The 24739-nt window shown below is 45.7% G+C and overlaps 1 protein-coding gene across 1 annotated transcript in view; it reads right to left on the minus strand.

The window, feature by feature from the left end:
• The window catches only part of PTPRJ (protein tyrosine phosphatase receptor type J), a 197659-nt gene that overhangs the window by 52434 nt on the left and 120486 nt on the right, over window positions 1-24739 (minus strand). Inside the window, exons 3-4 of the mRNA XM_032282482.1 lie at window positions 9352-9370; window positions 6888-7034 (exon numbers count right to left, since the gene is read on the minus strand). Of these exons, the coding sequence (XP_032138373.1) occupies window positions 6888-7034; window positions 9352-9370 (166 nt within the window). The remainder of the gene's footprint in view (window positions 1-6887; window positions 7035-9351; window positions 9371-24739) is intronic.

Below are 24739 nucleotides of genomic sequence, written 5' to 3' on the forward strand. Positions count from 1 at the left end.
TCAAGACCAGCCTGGCCACCATGGTGAAACCCCATCTCTACCAAAAATACAAAAAGCAGTCAGGCATGTTGGCAGCTGCCTGTAATCCCAGCTACTCGGGAGGCCAAGGCAGGGGAATCGCTTGAACCCAGAGGTGGAGGTTGCAGCGAGCCAAGATCATGCCACTGCACTCTAGCCTGGGCAACAGAGTGAGACTCTGTCTCGCCAAAAAAAAAAAAAAAAAGCAGGAGAAGAAACAAGAGCAGGGAAAATGGAATAAGCAGAAAAGGACCCTGTGGCCCACAATTCACTAAATGCCATGCCAAAAGGCCCCTCAAGCTTGAGTTTCCTCTTTAGAAAATGACAAGTTCAGCCGGGCGCGGTGGCTCACACCTGTAATCCCAGCACTTTGGGAGGCTGAGGCGGGTGGATCACAAGTTCAAGAGATCAAGACCATCCTGGCCAACATGGTGAAACCCCGTCTCTACTAAAAGTACAAAAAATTAGCCTGACATGGTGGTGCGTGCCTGTATTCCCAGCTACTTGGGAAGCTGAGGCAGGAGAATTGCTTGAGACCGGAAAATGAAAGTTGCAGTGAGCCAGGATCACGCCATTGCACTCTAGCCTGGCAATAGAGTGAGACTCTGCCTCAAAAAAAAAAGGAAGTGACAAGTTCACAGAGTCATAGTGGCATATTTGGAAGATGATGACGGTGCTGCCGTTTACAATCAATAACAACGAGGTCGATGAGGCTAATGATGAAACGGTAACAGCAGTTACAGTGGGGTAGGTGGCAAGAACAGGAGCACTCGTTTTGGGAGGCTGACCCTGTCCCAGATGCTGGACCAGGTGCTGTACAAGTCTTTTTCATTTATGCCTCACAATAACATGAGAAAGGTACGGCACCATTTTAAAGAAGGAGAAATGTGTTAAGAACTAAATTCTGTTGATTTGTACAGGGATTCTGGGAAGGTTTTGTAAAAGCAAGTTCTTAAGTTCAGAAAAGAAAGCACATTTAACAATTTTTTTTCTTTTTTGGTCAAATGTTTTTTCTGCATCTACTGAAAAAATCTTACAGTTTCTGCCCTTCATTCTGCTGATACGGTGTATCACATTTACTGTTTTACACAGGTTGAGCCGTTCTTGCATTCCTGGGAAGAATCCCACTTAATCACGGTGAATGATCTCTTTAATATGCTGTTAAATTTGGTTTGCAAGTATTTGCTTGAGGATTTTTACATCTTGGCCTAAGGTGTTTTGGGTTATATCCTTGTCTGGTTTTGGTATCAAGGTAATGCCAGTCTTGTTAAATGAGCTTGGAAGTATTCCCGCCTCAATTTTTAGAAGCATTTGAGAAGAACTGTCATTAGATCTTCTTATTAAATGTTTGACAGAGGACTGGGTGCAGTGGCTCACACCTGTAATCCCAACACTTTGGGAGGCCCAGGTTGGGGGAATTGCTTGAAGCTAGGAGTTCAAGACCAGCCTGGACAGCATAGTGAGACCCCATCTCTACAAAAAATAAAAAAGTTTGCTGGATGTAGTGGTACACACCAATAGCCCCAGCTACTCAAGAGGCTAAGGCAGAAGGATCATTTCAGCCCAGGAGTTCAACTTACAGTGATCTATGATCACACCACTGCACTCCAGCCTGGGTGACAGACGGAGACCCTGCCTCTTAAAATGATAATAAGTAGAAATGGGAGATGTTCCATTACTGATTCAATCTCCTAACTCATTATTGGATTATTCAGATTTTCTATTTCTTCATAATTCAATCTTAGTAAATTGCATATGCCAAGGAATTTGCCCATTTCTTCTACGTTATCCAATTTGTTGGCATATAATTGTTCATACTTGTTCCTTTGTATTCCTGTGGTATCGGTTTATAATGTCTCTCGGTTCTGATTTTCTTTGAGTCATTTCTCTTTTTTTTTAGTCTAGCTAAAGCCTTGTCAATATTCTTTATCTTTTTAAAAAAAATCAACTTAGTTTGTTGATCTTTTTTAGTGCCTATTTCAGCTTTGATCTTTGTTACTTTGTTCCTTTTACTAATTTGGAGATTAATTTGTTCGTGTTTTTCTAGTTCCTTAGTGTGCCACATTAAGTTATTTGAGGGTTTTGTTTTGTTTTTGTTGTTTTTAAACAGTGTCTCAATACCCAGGATGGAGGTGTGAGCTTTCTCTTTTTTTTTTTTTTTTGAGACAAGAGTCTTGCTCTGTTGCCCAGGCTGGAGTACAGTGGCACAATCTCGGCTCACTGCAACCTCTGCCTCCTGGGTTCAAGCAATTCTCTTCCTTTAGCCTCCCTAGTAGCTGGGATTACAGGTGTGTGCCACCACACCTAATTTTTGTATTTTTGGTAGAGACAGGATTTCGCCACGTTGGCCAGGCTGGTCTCAAACTCCTGACCCCAAGTGATCCACCTGCCTCGGCCTCCCAAAGTTCTGGGATTACAGCTGTGAGCCACTGTGCCCGACAAGCTATCTTTTTGATGTAGGAGTTTACTGCTATCAACTTTCTTGGAAGGGCTGCTTTTGGTGTATCCCACAGGCTCTGGTACAATGTGTTTCCATTTGCGTTTGCTTCAAGAAATTTTTTAATTTGCCTTTTAATTTCCTCACTGACCCATTGATTGCTCAGGAGCATCTCTGACAAAATAATTAAGAGATTATTCAATAGTTACTGTGGCAGAGATGGCAAGATCAGCATCACCCCTACTGGGGAGCTGACCATGTCCCAGATGCTGTACCAGGGGCTGTACAAGCATTTTCTAATTTATGCCTCACAGTACTTCATGAAAGAGGTTATGGCACCATTTTAAAGAAGAAAGTATGTTAACAAAATTGCTTAAGAAGTGATGTTTGTCTCGAGATATTTTTTAGTTTCCCTTTTAATTTTATCATCAACCCATTAGGAGCATGTTGTTTAATTTCCATGTAGCTGTGAATTTTCTGAAGTTCCTCCTGTTATTTATTTCTACTTTGATGCCATCATCAGAAAAGATACTTGATATGACTTCACACTTTGTAAATCTGTTAAGACTTGTTTTGTGGTCTAACATACAATCGGCACGGAGAACATTCCAGGTCCAATTGAAAAGTATATTCTGTAGTTGTGGGATGGAATGTTCTATATATGTCAGACATATCCATTGGGTCTAAACTATAGTTTAAATCTGATGCTTCCTTACTGATTTCCTGTCTGGATCATCTGTCCATTGCTGGAAGTAAGATGCTGGAAGTCTACTATTAATGTATTGCAGTCAATCTCTCCATTCAGATCCATTAATATTTGCTTCATATACTTATATTTATAATCATTAAGACCTCTTGATGAATTGAGCCCTTTATCATTCATTATATAATGAAGTTTTTAGTCTATTTTATCTGATATAAGTATAGCTACTCCTGGCTCTCTTTTGGTTTCCATTAGCATGGAGTATCTTTTTCCATCCCTTCACTTTCAGTGTATCCATGTCCTTGCAGGTGAACCGAGTCTCTTGGAGACAGTATATTATTGAGGTTTTTTTTTGTTTTTTTTTTTTGACCCATTCACCCACTCTACGTCTTTTGATTAGAGAATTTAAACCCTTTCCTTTCAAGGTTATTATTGATTGGTAAGAACTTACTTCTGCCATTTGGTTGTTTTCTAGACTCTGTTCCTTTCTTCCTCTCTTACTGTCTTCCTTTGAGGTTAACTGATATTCTCTAGTAGTACATTTTGATTCCTTGCTTTGTATTTTTTGTGTATCTACTAAAAGTTCTTCTTTGTGGTCACCATTTACATCTTTATGTCACCATTTACATCTTTTATATTGCATATCCCCCCTGCAAGTTACTGTAGTTATTATTTTTTAAGTATTATCTTTTAACTTTCATACTAAAGATATGTATGACCATTACAGTATTCGTGTATTCTGAATTTGATTGTGTATTTATTTTACTAGTGAGTCTATCCTTTCATATATTTTCAATTCATCATTAGTGTCCTTTTCTTCCAGCTTAAAAACTCTCTTTAGCATTTCTTGTAAGACATATCTAGTGGTGATAAATTCTCTCAGCTTTTGTTTCTCTGGGAAAGTCTTTATCTCGCCTTCATTTTTGATGGCCAGTTCTGCTGGATAAAGTAATCTTGGTTGGCAGGTTGTTTGCCTCTAGTACTGTAAATATTATTACCCCACTCTCTCCTGGCCTGTAAGTTTCTGCTAATAAATCTGCTGCTAGCTGAAGTGGAGGTCCCTTATATGTTATTTCCTTCTTTTCTCTTTTTGCTTTCCAAATCCCCATTGTCTGTGATGTTTGACAGTGTGATTATATTCTGGAGTAGTATGGTTTAAACTGGCTCTGATTGGAGTTCTTTGTCCTTCCTATACCTGGCTATTTATATCTTTCTCTAGCTTAGGAGAGTTTTTTGCTACTATTTATTTAAATAAGTTTCTACCCATTATCTTTCTCTCCCCATAGATGAACTCCAATGATTCGAATACCATCTCTTTTGATGTTGTCCCATAAATCCTATAATAATTCTTCATTTCTTTTTATTCATTTTTTTCTTTTTCCTCCTCCAACAATATGTTTTCAAATAATCTGTCTTCAAGTTCAAAGATTGTTTCTTCTACTTGATCAGTTCTACTCTTGATGTTCTCTATTACATTTTTCATTTTGTTCATAGTATTTTTTAGCTCTGGAATTTGTGTTTGCTTCTCTGTTGAATGTCTCAATCTAGTCATATTGTTTTCCTCATTTTTTAAAATTGTTTCTCTGTATTTTCTAAAAGCTCCATTAAAGAGCTGTATTTTCCTAGGCTCCCTTAAAACATATATATTGAATTCTCTATCAGACAGTACATAAATCTCCCATCTGGTCAATCACTTGCACTTTACTTTGTCTCTCCGGTAACATCATTGTTCTTGATCGTTGTGACTCTGCATTGATATCTGCACATTTGAAGAAGCAGGTTTATTCCAGTCATTGTAGATTGGCTTCCTCTGGAAATGCCCTTCAACAGTAAGCCTGTCCAAAGATTTCTGGACAGACCATCTGATATGGTCCCAACCTCTAGGACTACAATGGCCACTGAAGTGCTAGAAAGGGCCCTAAGCCCAAATTTTTATAGCTATAATTAACTTTAGTTTCCTAGGAATTTTTTTTTTTTTTGAGATGGAGTCTCACTCTGTCATCCAGGCTGGGGTGCAGTGGTGCCACATCCACTCACTACAACCTCTGCCACCCGGGTTCAAGTGATTCTCTTGCCTCAGCCTCCTGAGTAGCTGGGATTACAGGTATACACCACCACACCCACCTAATTTTGTATTTTTAAGAGAGATGGGGTTTCACCATGTTGGCCAGGCTAGTCTTGAGCTCCTGACCTCAGTTGATCCAACCGCCTTAGACTGCCAAAGTGCTGGGATTGCAGACATGAGTCATCATGCCCTGCCCCCTAGGAATTTCTAGAAGTTTTTCATACTAGCCTAGAAATAATTCAATGATTTATTTAAACTGTTTACATGAAATGATTTTATCAATAGTTCTAGAACTAACAAGACTATTGCATCATAATGTTTTTATGAAAAATTGTAAATAATCTACCTTCCCAACAGCAAGGAAGCAGTCAAATAATTTACAATTCTTCTAGACAAGTAATTCTTAAACATTGTGGTCTCAGGACCCTTTTAACTTCTTAAAAATTATTAAGGCTCTTGGAGAATTTTTGTTTATATGGGTTATATTAATACCTACCATACTATATTAGAAATAAAAAAGATTAAGTTTTTTAAACATAACAATGTGAAAGCATACATTCCATCAGCTGTTAGAGTGACAATGTCATCCCATGTCATATAGATCTGGAAAATTCCACCCTATACACATGATAAAATGAGAGCAAAGAAGCCAAATAACATGTTAGTAGTATTATGATAAAAATACCCAGAAATACGTTGAAAGAATCTAGGAGGCCCCTAGAGATCTCTGAACCACGGTTTTAGAATCACTGATCTAACCCAGGTGTCAGCAATGTTCTTCTGTAAAGGCCAGAGAATAAATACTTCAGGCTTTACAAGCCATATATTCTCCATTGCTACTACTCAATTCTAGCATGAAAACAGCCATAGGCAGACTCCTTATCAAAACAGAAAGTAGGCCGGGCACAGTGGCTAATGCCTGTAATCCCAGCACTTTGGGAGGCCGAGGCAGTGGATGACCTGAGGTCAGGAGAAGGAGACCATCCTGGCCAATATAGTGAAACCCCGTCTCTACTAAAAATACAAAAATTAGCGGGGCGTGCTCGCCCCTATAATCCCAGCTACTCAGGAGGCTGAGGCAGAAGAATCACTTGAACCCAGAAGGTGGAGGTTGCAGTGAGCCGAGATGGTGCCACAGCACTCCAGCTTAGGTGACAGTGAGACTTCATCAAAAAAAAAAAAAAAAAAAAAAAAAACCAGAAAGTGAGCCAGATTTGGCCCATGGACCATTATTATTTGTCTACCTGATTTAGACAACAGAATGACAGGCAAGTGTCAAAACTGTTCTGTTGAAATATATATACTAACAGGGAAGAATATTCATAATATATTGGTAAGAAATTACACATACAGGATGACCTCAGTATTTGTAAAACAAAATAAAATTTATATATAACACGTATACATATGCGCGCACACACACATATGTATCTTAAAATTGTGAACATCATATATCAAGTAATCAGTGGTCATCTCCAGTTAATGGTTTACTTGTTTTTCTTTTCTTCTTGCTTGTCTGTATTTTATATAATGAATATGCATTACTATCATTATAAAATTGTTTTAAAGATTTTCTTAGGTCATTAAAAGAACAATACTTAGAACATTTATAAATTATACTGATTTCCTTTAAGAAAAATGGGCAGAAAAGCCCATCTGCTTACCAGGACTACTGGAATTTTTTTGAGTTGCTCCATCAGTCCCACTAGATTCTTGTTTGGATGTTCCTGAACTATCGTTGGCTCCAGCATTGCTGCTGTGAGCTCCACCGATTTCCTCTGTGGCATCATTTGAAGCCTCTATACCAGTGGCTATGCAAAGAAAGTAAACAATTAGATTAAAAATATATTTCTTGCCCAGGCCTGATGGATCATGCCTGTAATCCCAGCACTTTGGGAGGCCGAGGCGGGTGGATTACCTGAGGTCAGGAGTTTGAGATCAGCCTGGCCAACACGGCAAAACCCCATCTCTGCTAAAAATACAAAATTTAGCCAGGCATAGTGGCAGGTGCCTGTAATCCCACTACTTTGGAGGCTGGGGCAGGAGAATCACTTGAACCCGGGAGGCAGAGGTTGCAGTGAGCCGAGATGGAGCCACTGCACTCCAGCTCAGGTGACAAGAGCAAGACTCCGTTTCAAAAAACATAAAAGTATATATGTATATATACTTTTATATATAAATACTTTTCAGAAGATGGGGATGCCCCACCTCACAAAATATTTACACTGAAATTAAACACACACTTAGGAAACCTGATCCCGCTCTTTCTCTTCCTCATATCATCACCTACAACATATGCCCATGGAAACTGCTGTGTCTGGCCACGGGGAGAGCACTCGGCCTCGTGAGTGCAGAACCTCCGTGCTTACACTGCACACAGGCATTCACAGGAAATGAGAGGGGGCATGAGTTCCTATAGTCCAGGGCTCAGGCTCCGGAGCAGAACCTTGGCCACACTGGCGGCTTTATCTTGAATGCATTACTAGTCTCCCAGAGCCTCTGTTCAGGGAGGGACAGCAGACGCCACTCTTGACCCCCAAAATCCATTCTTCATTTTCCCTTCATTATGCTCCCAGAGATTCCAGCCCTGTGTGTGCATGGCTGTTGGGAACAAAGACCACAATTCCCAGCCTCCCATGCAGCTAGATGTTACATGTGACTAAGTTTTGGTTAACAGAGCGTGAGCAGAGGTACTGAGTGACTTCTTGGAAGTGTCCTTAAAGGGTGGAGCTCAACCTTCTGCCCTTCCTCCTCCTTACAGCCGGGGCATGGATGCAATGACTGGAGCTCACGCTGCCTCACTCTCGAACCAACACTGTGGGGGTGGCTGCAGCTTCCTGATCCCAGGATCACAATTCAGAACATGCACCCCTGGATCCAGCAACTACAGCAGAGACTTCCTGATTCCTCCCTCTGCTGTCTGTGACCAAGGTGGTGACTCTCCGGGGGGTCAGTTCTGCAGCCTTAGGCTGGAAGTCATTTCTTAGGGCCAGGCCTAAAGCCTCCTCCCCAGCTGCTATGAGCTGAATTATGCTCCCCCACCCCCAAATTCATATGTGGAAGTCCTAACCCCCAAGACCTTGGTCTTATTATAGCAAACTAACACACCAGCCCTCCCAATGACTCTGTAAACTCTCACTTCCCAGGGTAGATCCTTTCAGTTAAAATAGCTCATGATTTCTGTTTCCTGCAGCTGTTTTCATTGCACGAAAATTACAGGCGTGAGCCACCGCGCCCAGCCTTCAATTCTTATATAAATGTTTTATGACCAAAAACTTAGTAAGGACATAATCCTGGAATGGATGGTGCTTTCAACTGAATATATTTAAGTTTCCTTTAAAAACTTCTAGTCGCCTGTAATCCCAGCACTTTGGGAGGGAGAGGCGGGCAGATCAGGAGGTCAGGAGATTGAAAACATCCTGGCTAACACAGTGAACTCTGTCTCTACTGAAAATACAAAAGAATTAGCCAGGTGTGGTGGCACACACCTGTAGTCTCAGCTACTCAGGAGGCTGAGGCAGGAGAATCGCTTGAACCTGGGAGGCAGAGGTTGCAGTGAGCCGAGATCGCACCACTGCACTCCAGCCTGGCAACAGAGCGAGACTCCATCTCAAAAACAAACAACAACAAAAACAACTTTTAGTCATATCCTGATTTTTCTCATTTTACTACAGACCAAGGAATGAACCAGCCAGCACTAGTCAGCAGTGGGACTCAGCCCTGTACATGAAAGCAAAACGTGCAGGAGTCCAGGTCTCGTTTTCCAAAGGTTATGCCAACCTTGCACACCACTTTTTAAAGGTAGCAATGTAGCAACAAAAGGGCAATGTAGCAACACAAGAAAATAAAGTATAGCAGCACATAAGCAATAGGAAAACACTGTATTACAATTTCAACTAAGTTAAATCGCCCACAGATCAGGCTAGAAAAAAATTACAGAAAATATAAATTTTCGTCATGATTGCACAATTAATTAAATTTTTTTCTTTCATCTGTTGTTTCCACCCTCACTCCTAAAGAAAAATTGGAAACCGAGCAGGTTTTAGTGACATTGCTGTTAATGTTGCACTGTGTCCATTAGGGGGCAGTAGCGAACAACACAAGAATGGAGAGGAAAAGGGTACTCACAGTCACCTGCGCACAGGATCTGAAACAGAAAAAGAAAACGGAAGTCAGCAGATTCATTCAGCCATGGAAAATGCAAATCAGAAATAAAGCCGTTGAGGATTTAATAACGGGGGTGGGGTGGTAAGAAACACATTAAGCAAAGGTCTGCTGGTCTGGGTTAGGGCGTCTTGGGACATTAAACACAAGGAATCATTGCAACCTTGGGTCAATCACAAAGGATTAACCACGTTACATGGTGGCCGGTGGCTGCTGGCTCCCAGTGCCCAGTGTGTGCCCCCAGACACACTCCCCCAACCTCAGGCCCCCTCCCTGGAGCAACTCCCAGGTCAGCACTTCCCTCCAGCCACTGTGTGATGAGTTGAAGCAGGAGGACACAGAAGCAGAGACAAGATTGTCGGGTCCAAAAAAGGGAGGTCAGGGGTGGATACCAAGACCAGCACAGCCCGCCCCAGACCCATTTCTCAATCCTGACAGCGCAGTGGAAACCAGATGTACAGCAGAAGAAACCCACTGGGTTTGGGATTTTCATTACACAAAAATTCATCTTCAGCCGGACGCGGGAGCTCACACCTGTAATCCCAACACTTTGGGAGGCCAAGGTGGGCAGATCACAAGGTCAGGAGTTCGAGACCAGCCTGACCAACATGGTGAAACCCCGTCTGTACTAAAAATACAAAAAAAAAAAAAATTAGCTGGGCGTGGTGGTGGTACATGCCTGTAATCCCACCTACTCAGGAGACTGAGGCAGGAGAATTACTTGAACCTGGGAGGTGGAGGTTGCAGTGAGCCACGATCATGCCACTGCACTCCAACCTGGGTGACAGAACGAGACTCCGTCTAAAAAAATATATATATATATCATCTTCTTCTTTCTATCAGTAGGTGGCAGTAAATTTTTTTAATCTCACATCAAGCAGCTTTGGGAAGAATAAAGGTTTGAAACAGAAGAGGCCTTAAAAGTTTAGCTGACCGTGTCAACTGGGGAGGTGGGCAGCCCTCAAGGATATATTCATTGTGACCATAATTATTTCCCTGTACTTTAAAAGCCTAAAGTGCTTCAAGGTTGTACATTCTACTGTTTCATAAACACACCTTTATGGTGAATAGCATTTTTTTTTAAGTAGGATCATCACAAAGAATAAAATAATCATAAAGGACCCTGGTGGAAAAAGCCATCTGCCTACTTCCCAGGACACTCAGAATAAAATTCAAACTCAGCCACGGCACACCAGCCCCTCTGGACTCACTGCCCCCTCACATTCTGGAAACTGACTCTCCCCTAGAGCCTTTACATATTTATTTCCTCCTCCAAACACACTCTGCCTGGACCTTTTCATGGCCTGCCCAAAACGCCACCTCCTCAGCAAGTCCTTCTCTAAGCAGCCATGGAAACCAGCACCCCTCACTCTCCGTCCATCACTGACTCCTCCAACCACATTGTGCGCTCCGGAACAGAGATCTTGTCTGTGCCCCGTGCCTAGAATAGTGGACGCAGCAGGCACTCAGTAAATGGCACTGGAAGGAAGGAATGCGCCCAGAGAAGGGGAAGGCTTGCTCCAAGGTCCTCCAGCTCTCAAACTTCCCACCCCCACCTTCCACCCTACCTTCAAGCCCTCGGCATCTCAGGCCTATCCCTTTACAGCTCATCTTCCTCCTCCTGCCCCTGCCCTTCAATCTATGCTGAGCCTCAATCCACACTCTATGATGGGTCATAGGAGAGAAGGAGAAAAAAGAGAAGTCAATAGCTAGGCAGGTCACACAAGGCAGCAAACATTTTTTTGCCCAATAAGGCGAAAGCTTCAAGTAAAAGCACTGTGGGAGGCTACACTTGCAAATGCCTACTGAAGATAGAAAGGAACTCTAATGCTGGGCGCAGTGGCTCGCGCCTGTAATCCCAGCACTTTGGGAGGCAGATCACCTGAGGTCAGGAGTTCAAGACCAGCCTGACCAACATGGAGAAATCCTGTCTCTACTAAAAATACAAAATTAGCCAGGCATGGCGGTGCATACCTGTAATCCCAGCTACTCGGGAGGCTGAAGCAAGAGAATTGCTTGAACCCAGGAGACAAGAGGTTGCAGTGAGCCGAGACCATGCCGTTGCACTCCAGCCTGGGCAATAGAGTGAGACATTGTCTCAAAAAAAAAAAGGAACTCTTACTAAGCACCTACTGTGCACCAGGCACTTTCTACATCCGTTGTCTCAGCACAGAACCATGGAGTGATGGCTAAGAGCAGGGACCTGGCCTCAGACCACCTGAAGGAAGTCATTCAGGGCCGTGTGACTGTGGGCAGGCAGCCTGATCAACCTCTCTGTCCCTCCGTGTCTATCTCTGCCAACAGGACGATCCTTGTATCTGCCTTGCTTTAGCGAGGATTAAGTTAAATGATCAATCACAGCAACCCGTGAGGTGTTTTTATCCCCATTTTACAGATACCACCACCAAGGCTCAGCTCTTCCTGATAAAAACCAATGTGCAATCTGAAGCTCATACTCTCCCCAAGCATTTTTTTCCAAAGTATTTTTTGAATAATTTATTTTTTCCATTTTTTTTTAAGAGACAAGATCTCACTGTGTCACAGGCTTGAGTGCAGTGGTGCAATCACAGCTCACTGCATCCTTGATCTCACATGCTTAAGTGATCATCCCACCTAAGCCTCCCAGGTAGCTGGGACTACAGGCACGCACCACCGGGCCCAGCTGATTTTTTTATTTTTGTATGAGGACAGGCTCACTTCATTGCCCTGAGTGGTCACAAGCTCCTAGGCTCAATCAATCCTCCCACCTTGGCATCCCAAAGTGCTGGAAATACAGGCATGAGCTACCATGCCCAGCTTTTTTCTCCAAGCATTTAAATAGAGCAACAACTCAGTTGCAGAGGGCATGAAGGCCCAGAGACAGTAAGTGTTCAAGGACACACAGCCAGAGAGGAAGCCCAAGAACCAGAACCTAGACCTTGACCTCAACCACCCTCCCTAAGCTCCCCCAGTGCCCCTTCTTTCCTGAAACCCAGGCATGGTTTGGGCACTCACGCACAGCTCACCCTCCTCGCTACTCCTCCGCAAAGTCACTAGTACAGATGACCCAAAGCTGCTGGCCCCCGTGGCTGGACAAAAAGAGCAAACACTAAGAAGAGAGATCGGCGGGCACGGTGGCTCACACCTATAATCCCAGCACTTTGGGAGGCCCAGGTGGGCGGATCACAAGGTCATGAGATCAAGACCATCCGGGCAAACATGGTGAAACCTTGTCTCTACTAAAAATACAAAAATTGGCTGGGCATGGTGGCACACACCTGTAGTCCCAGCTACTCGGGAGGCTGAGGCAGGAGAATCGCTTGAACCCAGGAAGGCAGATTGCGCCACTGTACGCCAGCCTGGCAACAGAGTGAGACTCCATCTCAAAAAATAAAAATAAAAACTAAGAAGAGAGATCAAGCTCACAATTCAGCAGTGACAGACATGGGAAGAATGCAGTATGGCCCACAGTTCTGCCAAAGACTTCCCGTTACCTACAGGTAATGTGAAAAAAGCTGGGCATGGTAGCTCATGCCTGTAATCCCAGCACTTTGGGATGCCAAGGTGGGAGGACTGCTTGAGCCTAGGAGCTTGTGGCAGCAAACCTGTTAGTCAACCAGATGTGCCCAGGAACACCCAGCGCTACACAGGAGGAGTCGTCTTGTCTATTCTCTTTCCTGAGGGGCAGCTCCTCGCTGGTGAGCCGTCCAGCCTACTCATTGCTCCCCTCCCCTAGAGATGGCCCTGGTTTCACATCCTCCTTTGTTTGTGCTGATAAGTCGAATCCTTTCTGGGTTTTTTTGTTTTTGTTTTTGTTTTTCCTTGCCAGCAGGAAAAACCACTGGCAGTCCCAAATGTGGTTCTAGTCACAGCGATCCTCCTCCAGGCCTCAGAGAAAAAGAAACTGTTAACACAGCTTTCTATACCATCGCAATTCAGTCAAACCTGCAGCCATGGCATCGGTGGTCTACTCTGAACACTGGATTCTTCCCACTCAAAAACTAAGGCCGGGCGCAGTGGCTCACGCCTAGGATCTCAGCTCTTTGGAAGGCCAAGGTGGGTGGATCACGTGAGGTCAGGAGTTCCAGACAGCCTGGCCAACATGGTGAAACCCCATCTCTACTAAAAGTACAACAATTAGCCAAGTATGGTTGTGTGCACCTGTAATCCCAGCACTCTGGGAGGCGGAGGCAGGAGAATCGCTTGAACCTGGGAGGCAGAAGTTGTAGTGAGCCGAGATTTGCCACCACACTCCACTCCAGCCTGAGCTACAGAGTGAGACTCTGTCTCAAAAAAAAAAAAAAAAAAAAAAAAGAATGAAAAAGAAAAAAGAAACTAAGTCACAGGGTTTCTCCAGCTGCATTTACCTAAAACTTCTAAAATTTTCCCCAACTCCTCTACATGAAAATCCTACACATATATACACACTGAAACAGACCTCTATATGCACTCCTCCTCCCCTCTCTCTGACGTGACTGTGTCATGAAGCCTATCTCCCAGTCTGCAAAGCAGAACAACCTCTGGTTCTTCCCTCCCCGTCAATCTTTGTGGGTCCCATAAAGATGTTTCCTTGCCCAGCGCACCTGGACTTCCCCGCTTCCGTACTGTGCACATTGTAAACCAAGTCCTCACATCCTCCAGCCCTAAATCACAGAAACAGCCTCATCCTAGAGCTAAGACTCAGGCCATTTCCATCTGTATTTTATGAAGCTCCCGATGCACAGACATACACACAAAATTAGGAAGTCCCAGAGCAGGGTTATAGCTGCTGCCGTCTATTTATGGTTTTGCTTCTGATCGAGCATCACCCTGACTCTCCCTCTAGCCCCTCATTTGGAATATAAGAGGCCTTACACGGGGCCTTTTGTGAACACCAGTAGAGAGAGCCAGGCCCTGCTCCCTCATCCGTATACCCCGTTGCCTCTCCCTTCAATCCACAGTAAAAAAAAAAAAAAAAAAAAAAAGAACTGCGAATTCCTCTTTCTGAAACATGCAGTATTAGCCAGGATCCTGGCAGGAACAGATGACACACTCAACCAGGGAATGAGGAGAGTTTTAAAGGGTCTGTTTCCAAGGGTGAGGGGGGAGGTTAAAGGAAACCAGTAAGGGATGGGCAAGAATCCTGGGGTAGCAGCAGCGAAGAAGGGCAAGGAGAGAGGCCAGGGTGGCCTCCCCTCGTCTCCAGCTGGGGCCTCTCACCGGACTGGCCCACTGGAAGCTGGAGGCCAAGGGCACCCAGTGGTAGAGAATATAAAGGTCAGCCTTGGCTGGGCGCAGTGGCTTACACCTGTAATCCCAGCACTTTGGGAGGCCGAGGTGGGCGGATCATGAGGTCAGGAGATCCAGACCATCCTGGCTAACACGGTAAAACCCCCATCTCTGCTAAAAATACAAAAAACAAAAACAAAAAAATTAGCCGGATGTGGTGGTGTATAGTCCCAGCTACGCAGGAGGCTGAGGCAGGAGAATCGCTTGAACCTGGGAGGCGGAGGTTGTGGTGAGCCAAGATCGCACCACTGCACTCCAGCCTGGGCAACAGGGCCAGACTCCATCTCAAAAAAAAAGGGTCACCTCCTCCTGGTGGGCAGAGTAGGGGAGATAGGCAGGTGGGTCTCAGGGGCACGTGGAGATCCGCGGCACAAAGCTTCCATCACGTCACCACTGAGAGCTCGTCAGACTGGCAGGTGTGGACTATGGTGGTTAGGAGGTTAGTTCAGCTTCTGCTGTCACTCATGAGCTCTGGCGCTTGAGGGTCTCATGGAGCCATTGGTCTCCTCAGTTGTAAAATGACGCAGGTGCATCTGCAATACAGACCCCATGTCTGCGTTGTCCCCTACCTGAACAACACCAGGTTCCTGAACTCCCAGCCTAACAGCTTCTTCCTGCTTCACTGAACCTCCAAGGCCAGCACCCTTCAATTCACTTGGTGACTTCCTGTGACTGCTCCAGCCTCCAAGGAGCTCTCCAGGCTCTCAGCCCCTCTCTCCCCATCCATGCTGCTGTCCATGCTGCTGATGCTCTTCCTGTGACCCTGCAGGGCCCCAGGCTAGGCACCAAAGATACAGGCTAGGTGCCAAAGATGCAGAGGGTGCTTAAGGTGGTCCTGACTCTCCAAGAGCTCACAGGCAAGAAAAGCAGTGAAAGATATGAGTGCACAAGGACCTGGTGAGCTTGGGGGATGCAGATGGAAGGGCTTGGTGGGGGGGCAGGCTCCAGGGTAACATGCAGGGGTAGACGGGGAGAGAACGTGACATAAAGACTGACCCTGGCCGGGCACAGTGGCGCCCACCTGTAATCCCACTACTTTGGGAGGCTAAGGCAGATGGATCACGAGGTCAGGAGTTCAAGACCAGCCTGGCCAACATGGTGAAGCTCTGTCTCTACTAAAAGTAGAGAAATTAGCCAGGCATGGTGGTACATGCCTGTAATCCCAGCTCCTCGAGAGACTGAGGCAGGGAATTGTTTGAACCCGAGAGGCGGAGGTTACAGTGAGCCAAGATCACACCATTGCACTCGAGCCAAGGTTACAGAGTGAGACTCCATCTCCAAAAAATAAAAGAGCGACCCTGTGTGAGAATCGAATGCTAGTCCATCCTACTTATAATAATATTGACTGAATCCTTAGCTACTGGCCAATCGCATGTCAGATGTTGTATTTATCATCTCATTCAAGCCTTACAATAATCCCAGCAGGGAGGAACTGTGTTTATCCCCATTTTACAGATGTAGACACTGAGCCTTGGAAAAGTTATGGTCCTGACTGAGCCTCTTACAGCCAGTAAGTCTAAGAATCAGCCCCAGGCCAGATGGCCCCTGAAGTCCTTGACCTGAACCACCCCCAGGGAGCCCTAAGCTGGCTCAGCCCTCGGCAGGTCTCAGCTGAGACCATGAAACCCAAAGGCAGTTCCAGAGCCACAGGTCACACACCCCTGCCGTCCTGGGCTTGGGGACAGGCCCCATCAACCCATTTGAATTGATGAATCAAGGCCACTTGTGCAAGTTTCTCAAAAGGAGCAGTGTTTGGAGGCAAATTCACGGAGCAGCCTGGATTTCAGCAGGTGACAAAGCTCCAGGTTTTCTGTTATCCACGTTGGGCTTTTAAGGATGGGTAATAAGTGACTGAATAGCACAATGGGTAACAATAGACTCTTTATCCTTCTAAAACCAAGCCCACACACCATATGACAATAGTTATTTTTACCCACTGACGTAATTAACCAAAATGTGAACCGCTTCAAGCAATGTTTAAAATCAAATAGCAGTTTATGGGATTTGGAGCAGCACAGATTTCCACTCTGAAAGGCCATCATTCTTCCTGCTCTCCCATTTATCTCCCTTGTAAAGATTATCCAACAACTCCCTATAAAACTGGTTCCTGAAAGGTAAATCATCGATCATGAAAGTGACAGGCTGGGAGGGCCCTCCCACTGAACCCAGAAGCCAGACAACGAACACCCATTGTAGAAAGCTTCCCAGAAGTCAGGTGTGGCATTGTAGGGTGGCCTGAGTACCTCTCGTCCAAAAGGCAGGGACAGGCAGGCCAGCAGGCAGCACGGTGAACAGTGCCCCAAGCACAAGGCATCAGGCACAGCAAATTGAGAACAGGCCGGCTTCCCTGCCCCATCTGCAAATAAACTCTCTGAACTTCATGCTGTCATCAGGGACTGTGGGGAAGGGTCAGCATAATTCACAATTCCAGGTTCCAACAATGCCACAGGAGGCTACGGTGGAAGGAACGTGAACGAACCACCCTGCAAAGATCCCCCTGGCTCATCCTCCCCCTTGGGAAACTGGAAGCACGATGGCCCCTTCCAAGGGCACACAGAAAAAAGTAGCCGGGAGGCTATTTTGGTGAGGCTATGTGGACTTTGAGACACACAGCTGAGGGTGAACTTGGAAATCCCAGGCCAGAAGTTTCCATTGGGTATTTTTAGCAATAGAACTATTTTCTCAAAAAGACTCTTATGAAGAACTGCATACATATGTGTATAGAGTTCCACATTTCATACATATCTCTGTGTGTATATATACCATGTATACACCTGGATAAAGGCAGCTTTTTCAAAGTTCAAATTGCCTTGCTTTTTACTTTGAACATAACTGATATATAATCAAATTAAAAAGCTGATGGTTTCCAGTGAATTTTAAAATTTGATGTGATTCACTATTTGGGCAAATGTGTTGGTTGGTTGTTTGGCTTGGATTGGTTTTGGTTTTTTTGAGACAAGGTCTCACTCTGTGGCACAGGCCAGAGTACAATGGCACAACCATAGCTCACTGCAGCCTTAAACCCCTGGACTTAGGCAATCCGTCAGCGTCAGCCTTCCAAGTAGCTCAAACTTCGTAAGTGTGCCACTACACCCTGCTATTTATTTTGTTTTTTGTAGAAACAGGGTCTCCGTACACTGCCCAAGCTGGTCTCAAACTCCTGGCCTCAAGTCATCTTCTGACCTCAGGCTCCCAAAGTGCTGGGATTACAGGCAGGAGCCACCACACTCTATCCTGGGCAGCTGCTCTCATTATAATTTCAAATATGCTCAAATTTGAGAGTACAGGTTGTTTCTATTAAAACAAAGCAAACGCTTATGGAACCCCTGACACACCTCCAGGAGCACATTTTAAAAACTAGAGATCTACCCTGTAATCCCAGCACTTTGGGAGGCTGAGGCCGGTGGATCATGAGGTCAGGAGTTCGAGACCAGCCTGGTCAACATGGTGAAACTCCGTCTCTACTAAAAATACAAAAATTAGCTGGGTGGGATAGTGCGTGCCTGTAATCCCAGCTACTTGGGAGGCTGAGGCAGGAGAATTGCTTGAAACTGGGAGTTGGAGGTCGCAGTGAGCTGAGATCGCGCCACGGCACTCCAGCCTGGTAACAGAGCAAGACTACGTCTCAAAACAAAAACAAAAAACACTAGCGATCTACCTACCCTTTGACTTTATAGAGGAATAAAGTGGGTCCCAGAATGGTTCAGCAACTTAACCTAGAGCACCCAGTACCGAGACTAAAATACAAATCCTGGACTCCTCCACAGGGCTAATCTCTTCTTCTAAAGGGATGGTCAGAACTGGCAATTCCCAAGTCCTCATCTGAACCCTTCCTCCAACCTTGTACGTTAAATCTGGGGGTCCAATATTGAGGCTCCCTGTCTGAACCTAGCCCACTGCCATGCATTGCTTGATCCATGATGTTTCTTAAAATCTTAAGTATTTAAAAATTAGGGAGATAGTAGCCAGACACAGTGGCTCACACTTGTAATCCCAGCACTTTGGGAGGCCGAGGACAGGTGGATTGCCTGAGGTCAGGAGTTCAAGACCGCCTGGCCTATAACATGATGAAACCCTGTCTCTACCAAAAAAAAAAAAAAAAAAATTAACTGGGCATGGTGGCACACACCCGTAATCCCAGCTATTTGGGAGGCTGAGGCAGGAAAATTATTTGAACCTGGGAGGCAGAGGTTGCAGTGAGCCAAGATCATGCCTTGCACTCCATCCAGCCTGGGCAACAAGAGCAAAACTCTGTCTCAAAAAAAAAAGGAAAAAAATTAGAGAGAGAGCATTTTTTAAATCTCATTTTTTGGCTTCTCAAAAACAGACCTGTCTTTCTCATCTGGCCACATTAGAGCAATGAATTGGATCTGAGTGTCAGCCCCGCTTCCCAAGGGGGAAGTGCTTAGAGTTCATAGCCATTCCCTAGTAATGTCACCCCAACGCTGAGGACAAATGGCAGTTGCCAAGCAACGTGGCCCCCACACAGTTGATTCTCTCTGTCACACATGTGCATGCGAAAGACTGCGAGGCGGGATGCTTTTCCATCTTTTCATCCATTCCACTTATTTATGTTCCCAAATGTCCCTGGCGTTTGTAACCCTTGATCAAAGTGCACCTTAATGTCAAAGTCCACAGGCTGAAATGATTAACAAACTGTTTACTTTCTCTCCTCACCCCTGAACTGGCCCCTCACACTGCCACCACCACCACCCTCAAAAAAGAGCAAAAACAGGGCAGAGAGTCTCAGCTCTTCAGTCAAAGACTTCTGATTGCATGCACTTAAATCTGAGTAGTAAAACCACTTCATAAACCCCAGCAGTTCTCTCCTGCGCTGCTCCTCCGCCTTAGAATATGGGTAAAAAGAGCCGGCAGGCACCATTCACCAAATGCTTGCTGTGTTCAGGGCTAGCTTCCCATGGAACCCTCCCTTCCCCATGTCCAGCTGGGTGTATATACAGCCCATGCCCCCATGAATCCCCAGTCTCCACATCTGTGCCAGAGGACAGAACACCAGCTTCCAAGTTCCAGGTTCACAAACTGCCTCCGACTGACCACAAAATGCTAAGCAGGTCTCTGTCTACACTCTGGCCAAAAAGCCAAGGGTGAGTCCTATCACAGACCCACAAGGAAGATCAGCAGTGAGCTCAACAGACCCAGATACTTTTCACAGAACTACTCCGCAGTCACCCGGGTCCTTCCGAGGCTTTGCCAACAGAAGCTCCAGAAGCTCCCACAGCCAAACGACCACCCCACTGACCCCCACCACACTATAGACGTGAGGAGGTCAGAGGCAGGGTGGGGCAGAGAAGCTGCAGGACTTGGAGTCAGGCCTGGGTTTGAAGCCTGGCACCACCAGCTATTAGCAGTGACCTAACTTCTTGCATTTTTTCACCTGTCAGTTACCATCCACTCTGCAAGCTTGGTGAGGGGATTAGCAGCACACAGTAGGGTTTAGAAACAGCAGCAAATGTCACGGACCTCAAAAGGAAAGTCACCTGGCACTGTCAGTCACTGAGTGTGGGAACTTTGAGGACAGCGGGATCCAATCAGCTACAGCAACCTGAGCAAGTCACTTAGCCGCTCTCAGCCATGAGCAATGACAGGTGAGGGCTGAAGCAAGGGCAGGTTAATGCTGATCAGTACTGAACCTGAGACATGGGCACTTGGAAGTCCATTTGATCATCTTCATTTTTTTCTTTTTGAGACGGACTTTTGCTCTTGTTGCCCAGGCTGGAGTGCAATGGCATGATCTCGGCTCACTGCAACCTCTGCCTCCTGGGTTCAAATGATTCTCCTGCCTCAGCCTCCCAAGTAGCTGGTATTACAGGCATACGCCACCACACCTGGCTAATTTTTTGTATTTAGTACAGATGGGGTTTCACCATGTTGGCCAGACTGGTCTCGAACTCCTGACCTCAGGTGATCCACCCACCTCAGCCTCCCAAAGTGCTGAGATTATAGGCATGCACCACCACGCCCAGCCTCGCTACGATAAAGAAGGGCCAGAAGGCATCTCTGCTAACACAGAAGCCTGAACAGCAGAGAGGGCCAAGTCGGTGTCTTGGATTCTGCTGCATGAAAGAAGGAACAGGCCGGGCATGGTGGTTCAAGCCTATAATCCCAGCAGTTTGGGAGGCCAAGGTGGGCAGATCCCAAGGTCAGGAGTTCAAGACCAGTCTGGCCAACATAGTGAAACCCCATCTCTACTAAAAATACAAAAAAATTAGCCAGTGTGGTGGTAGGCATCTGTGATCCCAGCTACTCGGGAGGCTGAGGCAGGAGAATCACTTGAACCCAGGAGGTGGAGGCTGCAGTGGGCGGAGATTGCGCCACTGCACTCTAGCCTGGGCAACAGTGCAAGACTCTGTCTGAAAAAGAAAAAAGAAAGAAAGGAGGAACTTGGGCTGAAATTCTCGGACTGGCTACATTCTTGTCTCGTGCTGCCCATCATGGCCAGAGCTGTACTGAGCCCCCAAAGCAGCCACCCCAACTCTACCCAAGGAACACAATGCCCTCCACAAAGCCTCTATCAGCCCCACAACCCACACCTGCCAGTGGGGTCTGCCGAGTTTAGCTGGGAGCCCAGGACCCAGGCTCCCTCCTCCCCCACATGCCAGTGAAGTCTAAGGGTGGCTTGGGAGTACGAGATTAGAAGGACATTTGAGCCCAGGAGTTCAAGACCAGCCGGGGGCAACTTAGTAAGACCCCATCTCTAGAAAAAATTGTAAAAGTTAGGTAGGCATGGCGGTGCACACTTGTAGTCCCAGCTACTTGGGAAGTTGAAGTGGGAGGATTGCTTGAGCCCAAGAGGTTAAGGTTGTAGTGAGCCGTGATTCTGCCGCTACACTCCAGCCTGAGTAACAGAGCAACATCCTGTACCGAAAAAAAAAAAAGGGGAGGCCATCATTACTTTAAAAAAAAAAGATGTTTCCAATTGTGAATTCATTATTGAGAAGTTATACAAAATGGATAAATTCAATGCTATAATCAAAACTTTTGTGTAAAAAAAAACAGAAAATAAAAAATAAACACCTATAAGCAAAATTAAAACTAAAAGCCAAATTGGAACGACAACAAAAAAAAAAATCTAAGGGTGGGCTCAGACACCTCAGGTGGTGGTGATAGGTCAGCTCTTAGACACAGTCTCCTGCCTACAACAGTCCCTTTCAATTAAAAGTTAGGGCATCATTCGACTTCAATCCAGACAGCACAGGAAACTGCCGCTGTTCAGCAATCCACTTTCAACGATAACCTAAATACATCCATCAGCAAAGGCCAAAAAAAAAAAAAAAAAAAAAGTTCAAGGCAAACACATCCAGTCATCCTAAGACTTTTGATAAAATGGCACCTTGGCAAATCACGCTGGGCAGGTACTCTCAAGCCAGAAATGCCACAAAGCAGACAGTTTTATTTGATATCCATGCAATGGAAAGAGAACTCTGAGCGTCAGAGAGATCACTGGAGAGCTGGTGCATCAGAGCCTACCCACAATCAGAAGAGTGACAGGAAGTGACAGGTGATTTTCAACATCTCATCAAGCTTCATGAATGCCCTAAATCAGGGGGCGGCAAACAACTTCTGTAATAGGCCACACAGGAAACATTTTAGGCCTGACAGGCTTTAAACCCTGCCCTTGTACTGTGAAATCAGTCATCGATGACACGTAAACTAATGACCATAGCTGAGTTCCAATAGAACTTTACTTACAAGCATTAGATGTGTATTTCATGTAATTTTCACGTCATGAAACATTATTCTTTGTTGATTTTTTCTTCACCCATTTAAAAATGTAGAAACTATTCTTAGCTCTTGGGCCATCCAAAAACAAGAGGTGGCTGCACTGGCCCATGAGCTGTAGTTTGCTGACCCTTCCCTAAATCATGCATTTACCCTGGACAGAGCCACAGGGACAGACCCACAGCAACTCAGAGCGGGGACCATGTGGTCTGGTCCTGATTCTGTATCCTGGTTCTGACAATTACTAGCTTGAGATCTGAGCTAAATTTCAATCTTCCCCTCTGAAAGTAAGGATTATGGCAGGACCCTCCTCAAGCCTTTGAGAACTAAGTGAAATAGCAGCAGGCACGAGGCAAGCATTTGAGAGAGGATAACTCTATTATTACTGTCATTGCTTCTTTGCTTTCGTCTAGATTTCCATCAATCCAATTTTAGAACACAGGATCTCAATGCCTGTCTAAATTTCCAGTTGGAGATTTTTGGTGCATAAGACAAGGGAAGAGGCCGGTCGTGGTGGCTCAAGCCTGTAATCCCAGTACTTTGGGAGGCCGAGGCGGGTGGATCACGAGGTCAAGAGATCGAGACCATCCTGGTCAACATGGTGAAACCCCGTCTCTACTAAAAATACAAAAAATCAGCTGGGCATGGTGGTGCGTGCCTGTAATCCCAGCTACTCAGGAGGCTGAGGCAGGAGAATTGCCTGAACCCAGGACGCGGAGGTTGCAGTGAGCCGAGATCGCGCCATTGCACTCCAGCCTGGGTAACAAGAGTGAAACTCCGTCTCAAAAAAAAAAAGACAAGGGAAGAAACAAATGAATATAGGTCATTTAGGAGATAAAATGATTTGAAATATGGATCCACTGGAAACAGAGGATGGTGGCTGGTGGTCAAGGAGGTGGGACTACAGCTGCCTTCTCAGAGCAGGCCCTGTGGTGTCCAGGACATGTGCAACCTGACCCACTCTGTGAGCCTCAGCATAAGCCACGCTTTTCCATGAGTTTACCTTATCCTACTAGTTAGAGGAGAAACTGTTGAGGTAAGAGGACTCACAGACTTCCTCCCCACCGGAGCCTAGCACATGGTCTTCCCTATTACATGCTCATTCAGCACCCCCTGGGAACTGGCTGGTGAGTGAAGCTTTAATGGGGTTTTCAGGGCCTGGAACAGAGCTGACCTGGCCACTTGTGGGCCAGGGTGAATAGGTAGGCATGGACACCAGGGCCTCAGGGGCAAGCAGTGCAACTGTGTGATCAGTCAGAGAGGGGACAAGATCCTAGGGATTATCTATACCAACGGCCTCTGCTTAGCGTTGAGGAAAGAGGCCCAGAAAGGTAAAGTCCAAAACACCTGGGTCTGAAACTCATTCATTCATCCCAGTTCACTGACTGTCCCATAAGCCAGGCCCTTTGAGCTCTCTAGGGACCGAGTGAAAGTCCCCTAGTCTTGCGTTGCTTAAAGGCCAGCAAAAGGAACAAAGAAATAAACAAAAAAATTTTTTTCAGGCAGGGTGTGGTGACTCCCGCCTGTAATCTTAGCACTTTGGGAGGCCAAGGCGGGTGGATTGCCTGAGCTCAGGAGTTCAAGACCAGCCTGGCCAACATGGTGAAACCCTGTCTCTACTAAAATACAAAAAAAATTAACCGGGCATGGCAGCATATGCCTGTAATCCCAGCTACTCAGGAGGCTAAGACAGGCGAATTGCTTGAACCTGGGTGGCTGAGGTTGCAATGAGCTGAGATTGCACCACTGCACTCTAACCCAGGCAACAGAGTCAGACTCCATCTCCCAAAAAAAAAAAAAACTCCTTTAGGTGAAACCATTTAAATTAATTTGGCAGGAACAACAACTTTTCACATCTTACCATTTTATGTCTCCACTTGATCTCGTTCTGAACTTTTCAACATATACACTTTTTTAAAAAACAACAGCTGTAAATCAATGCTTCTGTAAAGGAAAGGGTGAGTCACCAAAGCAGGACTCACATTTCAGGTGCCTTTTTCCATGTATCAACATACCGCAAATTCCCTGAATGAGCCAAGCTGTCATCCTCTATCTTGGCTCATGCCAGTCCTACTACCTAGAAAGTGAGAGCTTCCTCACTCCCTCCTTTGCCCACTCAACTCCTGCTCATCCTTCTGTGAGGATGACCCCTCTAAACTCCCCACCCCAGCTCAGCCAGACCCTTTCCTGGTGGGTCCGCTCAGCACTCACCTCTGACCACCAGGTGCTGGAATGTCTATGGACTGGCCTGAGACTCAATACCCCATGCCTAGCACTTGAACTGGCTGGCAGGGGGCTGGCTGGATGGGGAGCAGGAGGGTGGGCTGAAGGATGAGAGCAGGGACACAAAAACTAAATTTGATTT

The sequence above is a fragment of the Sapajus apella genome, unplaced genomic scaffold (genome assembly GCF_009761245.1).
Source record: "Sapajus apella isolate SASKATOON/1434 unplaced genomic scaffold, GSC_monkey_1.0 scaffold14, whole genome shotgun sequence".
NCBI classification, from domain to species: domain Eukaryota; kingdom Metazoa; phylum Chordata; class Mammalia; order Primates; family Cebidae; genus Sapajus; species Sapajus apella.